Source organism: Amborella trichopoda, chromosome 10 (assembly GCF_054954075.1).
Source record: "Amborella trichopoda isolate Santa Cruz 75 chromosome 10, AtrichopodaSantaCruz75HAP2 v2.0, whole genome shotgun sequence".
Lineage (NCBI taxonomy): Eukaryota > Viridiplantae > Streptophyta > Magnoliopsida > Amborellales > Amborellaceae > Amborella > Amborella trichopoda.
Genome location: NC_142345.1, coordinates 4,639,330 through 4,654,148, shown reverse-complemented (window position 1 = coordinate 4,654,148; position 14,819 = coordinate 4,639,330). Strand labels below are relative to the sequence as shown.

The 14,819-nt window shown below is 37.1% G+C and overlaps 1 protein-coding gene and 2 long non-coding RNA genes across 5 annotated transcripts; 2 read left to right on the top strand and 1 right to left on the bottom strand.

The window, feature by feature from the left end:
- Window positions 1-1,150: 1,150 nt before the first annotated feature.
- LOC18434708 (uncharacterized) lies at window positions 1,151-3,208 on the top strand. Its single transcript, XM_088850443.1, has 2 exons — window positions 1,151-1,263; window positions 1,488-3,208. The coding sequence occupies exon 2, from the start codon at window positions 1,587-1,589 to the stop codon at window positions 2,733-2,735; it is 1,149 nt and encodes a 382-aa protein (XP_088706569.1). The 5' UTR covers window positions 1,151-1,263; window positions 1,488-1,586; the 3' UTR covers window positions 2,736-3,208.
- On the bottom strand, window positions 1,178-8,453 carry LOC148780015 (uncharacterized). 2 transcript variants are annotated; one of them, XR_016043377.1, is made up of 4 exons: window positions 8,319-8,453; window positions 8,123-8,207; window positions 5,917-6,027; window positions 1,178-5,828 (listed from the first exon to the last, which is right to left on the bottom strand). It is a non-coding gene; the product is annotated as an uncharacterized LOC148780015 (long non-coding RNA). The 2 variants fall into 2 exon arrangements; XR_016043376.1 differs by having other exon boundaries at window positions 1,178-6,027.
- On the top strand, window positions 7,034-9,931 carry LOC148780014 (uncharacterized). Of its 2 annotated transcripts, XR_016043379.1 has the most exons (3): window positions 7,034-7,685; window positions 7,799-7,869; window positions 9,506-9,931. It is a non-coding gene; the product is annotated as an uncharacterized LOC148780014 (long non-coding RNA). The 2 variants fall into 2 exon arrangements; XR_016043378.1 differs by having other exon boundaries at window positions 7,034-7,869.
- The last annotated feature ends 4,888 nt before the right edge of the window (window positions 9,932-14,819 follow it).

The following is a 14,819-nucleotide window of genomic DNA, read 5'->3' as shown; positions in this document are numbered from 1 at the left end:
GTATCTCGATATCGAGATGATCAATTACAAGGTTTTTAAACATTAAAACAATTTTTTTTAATTGATTTTTGTGGTACATCTCGAGTTCCGCATTATAAAGTTGCAACCTTATAAAAACTTTTTCCTTATTCGATTGAGGACAAACTCGTTCTTTCTTCAATTAGGGGGTGTATTTGTTTTCTCTTTCATTGACGGCAAATTTTGTTTGCTAAAAATCTCAAAATTGAATATATATTTTAAAAATAATTTACCAGAATATTCTATATAAATATTGTAATTATCAAAATTCTCCTTAATTTTTATATATTAGGCATATATTCCTTTTGGCGCTTTTTGTTTTTTTTTTCTAATTTTTCTTTCACTCTAGATATTGAAACCGAGGTCTCTTTGACTAAGGATTTTCTAAATCCTAAGTCGCTTTGGGTTTTTTTCTTTTTACCTAAAAAATTGAGTTTTTAAGAAACCCAAAATGACTGGATTTTGGAAACTTCATATTTTCAAAATTTAATGTCACTTGGGTTTTGTTTTTACTTAAAATTTTGAATTTTTGAAAAATTCAAAGATAACTAGGGATATTAAAAATCCAAAGTATGAGGGCAATTTTTTTATTTTTTAAAAAAAGGGCCAAAAGATGTACGGGGGCTTGGTGTAATTACACATGACATACATAAACTAATGGGGCTTGTTGTAATTACAATATTTATATGGAATAACGGGTAAATTTTTCTATTTTAAAATTTTGTGTATAAGTTCATGTCTTTTTTTTATTGATTCAAAACTAGCAATGCTAAACTATTGCCTTTGGCACCAATTTGGAGCTTGCTAGCTCTAAACTCATGTTTTGTACAGTGTTCGAATTTTAAGGTATCGATAAAAACATTGATTCGGAACTACTTGTTCCAAACTAAGGGTATCTTGAGAAAAAATATGAAAAATAAAACAGAATATCAAAAATTTTATATAAAGTGTCAACTTTATACTAAGTAAGATGCGCATCAGAATTCGATTCGAAAAGATTGTTCCGATATTGAAAGCCTTACAGTTTATCATCACGACTTCAAGATATATAAATATAATAAAAAAATTTGTCCTAAAATAAAGCGCCTTGCATCGCATTATCGATTTATTTTCATATTTTTTAAGTATTTATAGATGTACTTGATCTACATCATTTTCCGCCTTTCTTAGATCTACATCAATTTCCCCTATCTTATGCTAAATTTGTTTTGAAGGCAAATTCTGCAAAATAATATTGATTTCCAGGTTTTCTTTTTTCATTTTCATTTTTTATTCGACCATTTGATCTGAAATTTTATTCATAGATTGCTTTTACAATCATTTTTCAACAAAAAAAAGTGTTACACGTGAATTCACACTGCACAAAATCAATCCCCAATTCCATCCATCTCTAGATCTGCTTTGCTTCGATCCGCAACTGATTCTCCTTTCAAATTGAAGTGCATCGTGTATTTCTCTGTAAATTGCAGAGGAAGGAAGGAATAAAACTTGAACACTAAAGCTCTGCAACTCTTTGAAAGGCCTGCAACTCTTGAGGGGAAAGAGGAAAGGAAGAGGGACAGAAAAGGATGGAGTCCTCTTCTTCTCCCACCATGCGGGGGAGCAAGAATGGCGGAGAAGAAGAGCTATCATCACCCCGCCTAATACAATCAACCCTAAGCCCTAGAAAACTCGAATCGAGCAACTTCCATTGCTGTGATTCCTCGAACTCTTGTAGCAGCACCGACAACGTGGCGGAGGGCGTGAGCCAGCGGTTCGATTCGATGGATGCGCTCGAGATCTTGCGAGAGACGGTGAGGATCCTCCGCTGCAAGTCCTCGGCTTTCATGACCATAGTTGCCGTGCTCATATGCCCTGTCTCCGCCATCCTCTTGTCCGACGCCCTGGTCTTCGACCGCTCCCTCGTCAAGAGCGTCTCCCTTCGCCTTCTCTCTCTGGCCATCTCTAGTGGGATCCCGCCGACCCTATTCTTGAAGCAGTCGTGCCGGAGGGTCTCGGAGATGCTTGTGTCCTCTGCATTTTGTTTCCCTCTCTTCATCACCCTCTCTCTCCTCTCGAAGGCAGCAATTGTGTACTCGGTCGCCTGCACCTACTTCGGTAAGCAGCTCTGGCTATCCAAATTTTTTGCAACAGTTGCCAAGATTTGGAGGAGACTCGTATCGACCTATTTGTTGAACTGTGCTGCCATTTTGGGATGCGTGGTGCTTTTTGTGCTGGTCCTCACCACTGTATGCAACATGTTTGTTATAATGGGGGTGCCATCGAGTTTGATAATTTACCCAGCTTTCGGGTTGGCGGTAGCATTCTCGGTGGTTTTTGCTCATGTAATCATTATATGCAATTTGGCTAATGTCATTTCGGTTTTGGAGGATCTTTCAGGCCCTCGGGCTTTTCTTAGGGCGGTGTTTTTGATCAGGGGACAGACCCAAGTTGGTCTTTTGATATTTCTTGGATCGACCATTGGGATGGCTTTTGTGGAGGGACTGTTTGAGTACAGGGTGAAGACCTTGAGCTATGGCGATGGGTCTTCAAGGATATGGGAGGGGCCACTGTTGGTGGTGATGTATTCTTTTCTGGTGCTTATCGATTCTATGATGAGCGCGGTGTTCTACTTCACATGCAGGTCATCTAGCTTGGAAACACTTGATTCCGATGACCATGATGCACCAGTAGTGGAACCCATGAGATGTTTCCCTCTGTCTCTTTTTAGCCATTGATACTTGGTGATTATCTCGTGAGGTTGTCATTTTGGGCTGCATTTGCCATGGTTGATACATGGACGTGATGTTGCCTTTGGCGCGATGGCTGTGACCTCCTATTGTCCTTCAGCTTGATGAAAATGATGGCCTGTGATTGCTGCATTGGCTGGATAGTAGAATGGATGCTCCTCTTGTTAACTCCTTTTCTTTGTCATGTTATGTGGGGCAAAGTTGCTGAGAGATAACTTGAAGGCTTTGGATTGAAATAAAAGAGAGGAAATCACTGATCGAGAGGAAAGAAGAAGAACAATTCCTAATTCGATGTTTTGTATTCTTTTTTACTCCATTTTCTTCGTTCTCTCCAAATTCTATACACATGTTACCTCTTTCATGAGGATCTATAAGGTGCTTCCTTCTTTTCATGGTAAGCACTCTTCAAATCCTATATTCTCATTTGTGAGACAATAATGGAATCGAATTGCATTTCCTAAGCATGTAGTTAGCTTTATGCATTCTAGCACTGATGCATCCTATTTTGTTCCACGCTAGGAGGTTTTGTTTCTAGTTCTCTATATCTTATTCGAGCATACAATGAGATGAGCCTTGCCTCATGTCTATTTAATTCATTGTTGTGAGCAAACGTAGGAAACTAGTCACTGCCTTTAAGATTTGAATTTCAAAATATTTAATTTGATGGCGATGCACAGCAATAGAGGTTTTATTTTTCCCTTAGCATGGTCTTTTATTGCAAAGTTGTAAGTGACTTTCAACTGTTTGCTAATTGCAATCCATCTTGCACTGACAAGACATCCAAAGATGCATTTGTTTATTGTTGGTTTTCAAACATAGCTCCTTGACTTTTGTTCCAAATAAATATGCTCTATTCCACAATGTATCCAACTGCTTTAGGAACCTACCCTTGTTACGATAGTCTTTCTTATCTAGCTGTCCTGCTACAGGTTTCTTGCATCCATCTCAAAGATCTTCTTCCACGTATTGATTTTCCTTTTTAACATGTCTCAGACTCAGCTCCCTAGATAATTCGAAACTAGATCATCCTTCTCTTAACAACTGTATTAACCTCTTAGAAATTCCAAAAATCTATGACACTTTACCTGCATTAAGTTATCCTATAATAGCAACCAGTATCTGCATACAACCTTTTGTTATAGGTAAGACGGAATTTGCCTCCATGCACATGAATCTTTCCAATAGAAGGGAGGGCCACACATGATGTTATTCCATTCTATGTAAAACAATGCTTAACATCAGGAATTTTTTTCTTTGTATTTGAAAAATTTTGAGTTGCTATCCAGATGGTTGTCATGTATATAGGGCGACGAGCAGATACCAAATGTAGATAAGTTATATTGAATAAAAATATGAAAGGTTTTGGAGCTCTGTGAGTAGTTACTCGGGGTCTGGGAGATTTTTAGTGAGATGTATGGCTGTTATTTGGTCTTTCATGTTGCATTTCTGGTGGGCTATTTGATTTTTGCTTCGACATTGTAGAAGTTGCAGATTCTGGCTGAATAAGTAGCACAATGATGCACCCTGGTGGGCATCAGTTCCCTACTCTCTGTAGGTTTCTGCGAGGGAATTCAACTTGTTGTGAATGATAGAAGATGCATGCTTTAGTTGTTTCGGTGTTGATCCTTTAGGGGATCAGTTCAATAAAACATGTGCCCTCGCAGCTCTAAAAGGGCAAGGGAAAGGCCCAAAAGGACATCGATGGAAGCAGTGATAAAAGATATGGGGACTTAAAGTTTTAATGAGGGTATGTCCCTTGATAGAGCAGAATGGTGGAACATGATTCGGATAGCCGACCCAAAATAGTTGCGATAAGGCTTTGAAGATGATGTGCCCTCACAAGAATATATCGCTGAGCAATGTTTGGAAATTTGCAATCATGGTGGGGAATCGGCAATCTGGATCTGGTTGAGTTGGTGACCAACCTAGCTCCTTCACAAAACCGGAAATCACTCTAATTGAGACATTTAGAGAAGTTAGATCGTAATGTTTTGTTCTAATCAGGGCATAAAAAATAGGTTGTTAGTGGAGCAACCCCATAAATGGGAATTACAGTTTCATGTCCTTCTGTTTTCAGGCAATAGAAGTAGTTCCATTGATTAACTGGGTAATGGTGGGTTCACTTTAGGATGGTTTAGGACGACTGTATTAATTTGTATTAGTTTGGGTAGAACACAGTTTTGAGAAATTGGGAATTTTAGTAGTCAATCTTTATTTAAAAAACAAAAAAATTGGGGACTTTGTGCTTTTCATAGCAAGGATAGTTGTAAAATTTTACATGAAGATGTGTATTGAGATGTTAAATTAAAAATAAATAAATAAAATGAAGAATATGTAACAAACCTTTTCAAAAAATGACCATCCAAGCCTCTACATTTTCTTCTGTAAATTTTGTAACAGCCATGAGATTGAGAAATATCTTTGTGGAATTTAACTATACTTCCCAATGATATAATTAGATTGTGCATTCAAACACGGATACATCCTATTTTGTTCCAACCCACGCATGCAGATTTTGTTTTTAGTTTTGCATATCTTATTCTACCCCGCATTGAGATGATCCTTCCCTCTTGTATTTAATGTCCATGCTTCTAAGCAGACTTAGGAAACTAGTTCACTGCTTTTAATCTAGGAATTTTGAAGGTTTTTTTTTTTTTTTTAATGAAACTGTCAACATTGTATTAAGAGAAGATAAGTTACAAAAAATACCCCAAGGTCACCTGAGAGAGGTGACAAACTGAAACAAACAACCTAGGTTACTACGAAAATTAAAGCTTTATTTTGAAGTTTTTAATTTTAATGGCCATGCACAATAATAGAATCTTCTCACATATTGCAAAATTCTATGTTCACTTTCAACTGATTACTATTTGCAATTCATATTGCACTCTCAAAACATCCAAAGAAGCATTTGTTTCTCCTAGGTTTTAAACCATCGTGTCCTGTTGCAATCAAGTTTGCTCTGTCCTATAATTTTTCCGTATTCATATCATCTATATATATCTGCCTCTCCTGCTTGATGATTCTTGCATCCATCTCAAAGTTCTTGCACCTATTGATTTTCCTTTCTAACTCAGCTCCCTGGATAATTGGACACATAATAGATCATCCTTTTCTGAACAACTGTATTAACCTCTCTCAAAGTTAAAAGGAAACCATGACATTTTACCTGCGTCACACCAAACCATAATGGCAAACCGGATCTGCATACAGTCTTCTGTTATCGATAAGATGGCATTTGCCTCCATCCACATGGATCTTGCCATTAGAAGGGAGACCCCTGCATGATGGTAATTGACTCATTCAATTTTACGTAAAACATTTTTGATTTTTTTCTTTTCTAATTTAAAAAAATTGGAATGTTATCTAGATGTCTGTCATTATAGGAGCAGATACTAAGGTTGATAGGTGATATTGGGATCTAAGGCTGGTTTTTGGGCTTTCAATGTGTGATGCTGTCGGATTATTTGGATTGTGCTTGGATTATAGAAGTTGCAGATTTGGGCACTAAAGTAGCATATTATGGGCATCTGTTCGCTGCTATATCAGGGTTTCTGTTAAGGAATTTGAACTGTACATGGTAGAAGATGCATGCTTTAACATTTAACTGGATGGGTGGTGTAGAGATGGTCCCCATAACATGCGCCCATGGCAAGGAATATGGGTCCGAGAGTGAAGTGATTTCTTGAGGTTGAAGTGCAGATCATGGATTCTGCCCTTGCTATTGGATTTTGACAAAAGAGATGAGTGATGAGACCCTCAGCCCTCAATATACCTCCCAGTGTTTATCTTATTGAAGGCAAAAAGAAAGGAAATATTAGTTTGGGAGGTTTGGAGAGAAACATTTGTGAAAAGAAGATCCTAAATTTTTGTCTAGTTTTGGGCTTTCGAAATAGGCTGCTATTGGAGGTTGCCCCGTAAATGCGGATTGCAATTGCACATCCAGTCTGTTTTCAGGGAGGTAGAAGTAGTCCCTGTGGTTAATTAGGTGATGTCGGTTCACTTCAAGGATGGGTTTAGAATGATTCTTTGTACATGGCATTGAGCCAAAAGAAACAAGTTGGTAGTGGATGTGCTTCTTTGACTGTCAACAAATACTTGCAAACCTTGAGATTACAGCAAGACCTCCCCAGCCCGATGTCCTCGAGTGTTCAAGTTTGTGCTTGTTTTTATAGGCTACAATTTTGAGACATTCGTGATTTTAATACTTCCCTTTTATTCACAAAACAAACAAAAAAAAGAGAAGGGGGGGGGGGGGGGGTATGTGTTAAGCTTTTTAAAGCAAGGGTAGTCATGTAATTTTGCATTAACATGGTGTATTAAGATGCTATCTTTAAGCATATAAACTAAAACTGGTATATGTATCCAATCTTCTCCAAAAGTAAACCCTCTAAGCCAACCTTTTCTTTGGATTACAATTATTCATCGCAGTTTTAGGAAGTTATCTATAGATTTTTTCCTATTTTGAATACAAATTCTCTCTAAAAATTATGCCAAATACTATAAATTTTCAGACATCCAATTTCTATATTCTTTCTATGTAAATTTTGTATCAGTTATGAGATTTGAGAGGTTATCTGTTTGGTAAATGGGAAACAAACTGTTAGGAAGGATTTGTATCAGATTTGAGAGGATCTTTTGAGAGGTATTATTATATTATTATCATTATTATTTTATAATCAGGATGCTAGTATAGCCAGGTCGAGTTTTTCTTTTGTATTCTTTCTCTGTTTCTCTTTTTTTTTTTTCGTTACATGGGGTGGTTAGCATATTTCATATTTAGCAGTTTCGTGGATCTCCGAATGGATTTCATCAGGCATCTAAGTCCTGACGTCAGACCTCTTACTGACTGATTTTCCTCCTCACAAGAGTCTTATATACTTTGATGGCTGTCCCAAAAGGGATCAATGGATGCCCAGACTCTGGAGATCATTGAAGGTGAATGGAGAGATATCTTTCGGTATTATACATCACCTTCTAGGTTCCGGGCTTTGCTTGGTTCTTTTTGAGTAGCCTGCTTAAATGGCTTACCTTGTAGTTGTCTTTGGCAGGTAACAGGAGATCGAACCCCAGGCTACAATGTTGCAGCCCTTAGTCAAGAGACCCAACCCCTAATTGTTATGTAAGTGTTGTTCGTCGAATTTTTGTTGTGCCAGGTATATTAGGGCATCAACTCTCTGGGGTAAAGCCAGAAATTCAGGTGACTAGGAGATGAAGGATATATCTTTTGTGAATTTAAAACCAAGCCTTCTCATTGATTGCACCATTTTGTGTCCTTTTCATCAGCTATGCCCTATCAACCATTTTATCAGTCAAATAGCCCTTTTTTAATAGGCAAGGAAAAGGAAATGCATAAATCTGATAAATTTACATACTTTAAATATTGGCAGAGTGTGAGTAGCCCTGAGACAATCACATTCCCTCCTTTGTGGTCTCTATTGTCAGCATCTTCGCCATGACCTGAAAATTTTAACCAGATGCCCGGGATTGTCTATGTTAGAGAAGCCAATGATTCAGTGACCAATATAATTAAGATTAACATAGAAACTTTAGGAAGGTAAGAAACATTACCAGTAAAGAAAAGGTAAATAAGAAGCATTGTTGAGGCCTGAAACCAAGGAGAAGCAAGCATTTTCATAAAAACTAGGAGCAAGGAGAGATAATTGGAAGCTCTTACAATGGCTTTGGCCTATATGATATGCCTAAAGTGCAGTATGGCAAAAGTAGGATTTTAGAAGTGGAGAAAAGGTGCAATAGGTCCATCATTAGGTACACCAATGATGGACAATGACCGCTCAACAAATATGGAATTGTCACAAGAAACAAAAGAGAGGAAAAAGAAAAATATGTTTTAAGGATTAATTTAAGTGAATGGTTAGATGCTAATTAAGTAATTTGGTGACATGGTTCTGTCTCAATTATGAAGAACTTGATGAGGCAAGCAAAGTTAATCGTCCTCTTATCATTGATTGATGATATTATTATTCAGTGCTTGAAACACAGGCTCAAGTCTGAGCCTGGGTCGCCCGGTCTTACTCAGGCGAGCCCTGAGTCGGCCCAGTGACTTTTTAACATAAAATAGGTTTTAGCAGCCAACTCATGGCAAGTCCCGAGGTTTTGTCTCCAGACTTGCAACCCCTTGCCTTAGCTGACTTGGGCGAGTCTCGAGCCTAGTAAGCAATTTTGAAAACACTGTTGTTATTCACAAACGAAAACAGAAGCCCAAAAATAAAGACTCTGTTTAGGCATAGACCACAACCACCAGTTGCTACACTGGAAATGCTGAACACAATAGTTGACTGTCACAGGAAACATGTGGGAGTCAAGCTGAAAGCAATTGAAATTTACAGGAAACATGTGGGAGTCAAAGTGAAAGGGTCAATTGAAATTTGCAGCACAGTAGATGAGGTCCATGCATATGATTGCCATGCTAAGTTGAATCAGAAGAAAGTCATTGTTATTAGAGTATGACACTCTAAGGAGAGATTTTGTGGGCCTTAGATCTTTACTATTGTAAGTGATTTTTTAAGAAATAAATGCTTTTACAAGTGAGCATTGTGAAATTACAACTGTTACATGCATCATCTTGCATATGATAGTTTGGAGCTTTAGGGTAAGCCCTAATCAAAGTCATGAACCATTTTGTTGTTTAATATTTATTTTTACTTTTTTAAGCTCCTTTTTGTCTTTGGGGATACCTATCTTCAACTTCTTCTTAGATATCTCTTCTCTTGATTTTACTTTTGGAATGTATCCAGTGAGCTCAGCACCGCTTCCTGCATGACTTTTTCATCACCCTCTCAGTCAAGTGTCAACAAGAGAAGACTTGGTGTGTCGTTCCTCCACTCAAAGTCCATAAAAGGCTTCAAGGTTTTCTCAAAGAGACATGATTGGTGTAGCCATCCACTGTTAACATCGGATCGGATGGCAGGGTCTTGTGAAAGTCACAAAATGAAATTCGCAGTACTCATTATATATAGAGCGCATGTACTATGCTTCCTCAGGAGCATGATATACTGCTATTCGCTCGGTCACAAGACCTACTTGCGGGGAATTTTCTCAATATGAAATTTTGGGAACGACTTAGGAATTACTAGTTGATTATTCTAAATTTTTTTTTTTGAATTTTCAAATGCTTGGATCTCACCGTCTAAAAATTGAATGGGAAACATTATTTTTTTCAAGTCTATATAGTACAGTTACGATTTTATTTTATTTTTTTGATAAATTTTATCAAATATTATTTTAAAAAAAGAATTACCCAAAAGGGATTACATCATCTGAAATGGAAATAGAAGACCAAGAAACACCCCCTTTAGCCAGATAGACAAGGACACACCCCCTTTAGCTAGATAGTCGGCTGAAGAATTAGCATCCTTATAGACATGCTGGAATGAGACAGACATACCAGCTGAAAGATCGATGATTTGCATCCAAATCGATTTCAGCTCCCATGGCACCCTTTGTTTTTTGTTGCACTATTGAATAGCATTCAAGGAATCTCTTTTGGGTACAGTTACGTTTTTATTTTTATTTTTTTTATTGAAGTTATTCTATGGGTTGAAGAGTTCACGTCTCCAAAATTTAAGATCCTAAAATTAATTCTGGGTCGGATTTTACCTGAGGGAGTAAATGAATAGTATACTCTCACAAGAATATAATATCTATATGGATGAAGTTTCTAAAGAGCCTAGGCTTTATGAAAACAAAATAAAGCCTCACCTCAAATCTTCATCCAAAAAGCACTTTGAGCAGCAGAGATCTTCATGATGCTCCAAAATCAACTTTCAACATCGACAATAAAATTTGAAACTCAAAAACTGCCATAAATTTTGCAAATATGTGAACATTTATTTTAGGGTGAAATGGATGGTCTAGATGATTAATTGCAATATTAATTATTTTTAGAACTTGAAATCCTAATTATTTTTTTTACAACCAAAATGTTCAAGATGAGATGATCGATTTAAAGGTTTTTCAACACTTGAATTGTGATTTTTTATGAGTTATGAGGTGAGGCTTTGATAGGATTGTAGCTTTTATATTTTTGTAGTTTTTATCTTTTTTTGTTATTTTTCCTGTTCTATATAAGAACTACTAGGCAGGTTTGTCTCATACGCAGTTCATACATACACGTCCATAATTTACATACTTCAATAGCTTAAATTACAAGAATTATTCTTGGGATTGTATACTATGAGACCATTTATCTTTAGTATAAGGATGTCACAATTAATTTTGGCCATTAGATGTCCAATTGGATGGCTTGGGTGTGTCATGAAGTTCAAGAAATTTTTTGTTGGGCTTTATACTTAGTCACAAGTACCCTCATAACCAATGGTTTAAAAAACGGATCGGTGACCAGAATCGGGCACCTAAAAAACCGATCCGGATCGGCGAATCGACTATCCGGATCGGGAATCGGGTGAATCAGTCAGAATAAAGCTTCAAAAAAATCCGAAAAAATTATTAAAATTCATTATAAATATTGTTTTTTAGGAATTCAATAAGAAATGAGGGTACTCCATTAAGAATTTTCATGTTTTTGAATGAATATGCAAATATTGATATGTTCTTTCCCTGCATGAACCACCATTCAGCATTTAATTTACATCACACAAAAAGATAAACATATAATTATCATGGAATAAGTATATCAACATACATGGACTATAATAAAACATAAAATTAGTAACATACGATCTAAAAATAAAATGATAGACGACGTTGTTGTTCTTCTTGGTCACGCTGGCGCCATTGATTGAATTCGTTTGACAATTCATTGATTCGATCTAAAAACAAATCATCGATATTAGCAGGCGTCTGACTATTCCCAAATCCCTAAGTGTTAGTGTTTTGTTGTGTTCCCAATCCAAAATCCCCGAAGCTTGTCCATCCTTCATGCTCACCTGCACTGTCGTGCTCATCCCTATACTGTTGCTGTTGGGACTCGATATGTGAATAATATGGCTGAGATAGGGTGGCCTCAGAATCATCATCTCTCTCATTTTCTCTTAGACCCCCTTCCCACTCTCCCTCATTAGGTGCAATATCACCGACATCTCCGACGAATTGTGGATACGTTGGCTGGCTGCTTCCTCTTTCATGCTGCTCATCACTTTCTTTAAGATCTTCATCACCGATAGCCTCAAGGAACGCTCTCTTGTGCAACACTGGCTCCTCCTCTTCTACTACCCATTGGTCTGTTGTGTCTGTGACAAATATTGTGTCTAAGTCTATCGGCCCATAGTCTTCAAGCTTCCTTCTTATTTGTCGCTCTCTGAAGTTTAAATTATAATGAACGTAGACTAGTTTATGAAGCTTATCAGAAACGAGTCGATTCCTCTTAGTAGTGTGCAACCATTGGAACGTATTCCAGTTGCGCTCACAGCCAGTAGCAGAACATGTCTGGGAGAGCACCTTGATTACTATCCTCTTTAGGTGAGGTGCATCAGTACCATATATCTCCCACCATTCAGCTGGATTAAAATGCAAAAAGTATTGTAAGGGCAAGAACAATTCATAAGATTAAATATATGAATGAACAAAATATTAGCGAGGGGATAACCTGGATCCATCATAGTTCAAGAATTTCTGACAAGTCTAGTTCCGAAAGATCCTATAGCATCCCTATACATAGCAAGCTAAAACAAATATATTGCGTTTTAGTGCATTATTCCTCACAAATATAACAACTCAATGAAGTTCTTACCCAAACATTAAATAATACATCTTGTATTGCTGCTACTTGGTTTCAATGGCTTCTCTCCAACTTTACAATAATGTATTTGACCCCTTCCATAATCTTGTGGGGTTGTTCAGGTGTCAAATAGAAAAATTTTGGGTTGAAGTAGTAACCTAAAAAATATATAGGTAGAAAATGTCATTTACAACTTCATAAAAAATTGATTTAAACTGAAACATTGTAATGATATAAATATATATTTACTAGCATAATGAATTGAACGTCCAAATTTGGTGTTCCACCTCCTTTCTATAATCTCGATCACTTTGCTAGCAAAATTACACTTCTTCCCAATAACTGATTTCGCCCTCTCAATACCTTCATAAAGGATACCCATGGTAGCTTTCTTGTCAGCATCTACCATTCTTAACACCGTGACCAAAGGGGCAGTGGCCTCTACAACATTGGTACATCGAGACCAGAACCGTTTATTTGAGACTATGTTGTCCACTTTTATACCAGTAATGGACTTCGAGAGGCAGTCATTTAACCACTCTTCACATGTAAACAATCTCTTTAATGCACCTTCAGATTCTCGAATGGACTCCACAGCTAAGTAATCGGTCGCAAAGCGGGTTATGGCAGGCCTGATTATCTCTTTTTTCTTAGAGTGTTCGCTAAACAGAGTGGTTGTATATAAATCTCGACACCAACCTTGCTTCCTGTAGAGTCTCCTTCACAGTTTTGATCTCACCGATCTTCTCTAACATAAGATCGATGATGTGTGCAGCACACAGGGTCCATACTAGATGCTTCATCTTATCCATCAACTTGCTGCCCGCAGAAACACATGCACGCGCATTGTCCGTAATAAACTGGACTATATGCTTATCTCCCACCTCCTCCACTATCTGATCATATAGTCGTACGTAGAAGTTTGCATCCTTCTTTGTCCTTAATACGTCTTTGTTAGACAAAAAAGCTGTACCTTTTAGGAAATAGGCCAAGAAGTTTAAAAACTCATTTTTGCTAACTTTATTCAACCAACCATCACTCATGAGAGTAATGCCTGTCCTTGGCCAACTCTGTTTATATTCTTCAATCCACTTTTTAACTTCTTCCACCTTTTCATCTAATATTGGCCCACTGAGCTCATATGCCTTCGGGGGTTTTACCCCGGGCCCGGCTCTCTGGATTACGCTGACCAAAGGGGGAAAATATGGGCTATTGGCTGCATCAAAGGGAATCCCTTTATCGTAGAACCATTTACCAACATATCTCCCTAACATGTTTCTTGTACCTTTAACCATGCCTTTTAGGGTCATCTGTTGTGACTTAAGCTTTGAGATAAATGGGTCTTTACGACCATGACCTGCAATACTGGCACTCCTAGGTAACCTAGAAACAATTTCTACAACAACTGATTCTTTTTTATATATATTGCCACCAACCCCTCCATACATATTTGAGCTGGGCCCGCCATACATGCTCGAGCTGGGCCCGCCATACATATCTGAGCTAGGCCCACCATGCATATCTGAGCTAGACCCACTGGGCATTCTAACCCACGTTCCCTCTGATATTGTTCATGTAAACTCAATCTTGTGGCCATGTCCAGCTCATTATTATATTGCTCTTTTAGGTCATTATTATATTGCTCTTCTGTATCATTCCTGCTTGATGTTGTATATAAACTAGCTATCTCCTCATTCATCCTATGTTTGACAATTTTTTTACCTTTATTAGCATTAAGAATTGCCGTCATCTGTTTTTTTACATTACTAGGGACACTAGTGCATGCAGAAACTTCGCCCTTAACCCCTGCCAAGTGGTTCTTGAACCTATGTAGCCCACTACTTATCACTCTTTGACAGTAATTACAAATAATTTTGTCTTTTTTGTTGGGATCAAGTTTGACCCCATGTTGCCATGCAGGGTCTTCTGCAGATCTTGACATGATTCAACTGTTTTAAGATGTAAAAAGTATAAAATTAACTTGACAGTTCAAAAAGAAAAATAATCACCATGTGTAGTGATAATATGTTGCGGTAGTTCATGTAGTCATATTTGTTGTTATTTGTTATTGCAAAATACCTTTATTGACAATAATATTTTCGTACATATCAATTACAAACATTCAGGATAATATAATACAAAATGCAAGCTCCAAACATGGCTACAACTCAATTATCTAGAACATACATTTTTTGCATTAAAAAATTAATAATAAAAGCAATTCTTCACAGAGCCAGCTAACATCAGTCATTCCAACTAAAAAATCCATGAACAACAAATAAAAAAAATACAGTTTTGCATTAAAACATATAATAACATGCATTTTTTTGCATAAATAATCTATCAACATAATTTTTTCAACAAAAACTTTA

Coding starts and splice junctions, on each gene's coding strand:
- LOC18434708 (XM_088850443.1), top strand. CDS start 1,587: ATGGAGTCCTCTTCTTCTCCCACCATGCGGGGGAGCAAGAATGGCGGA.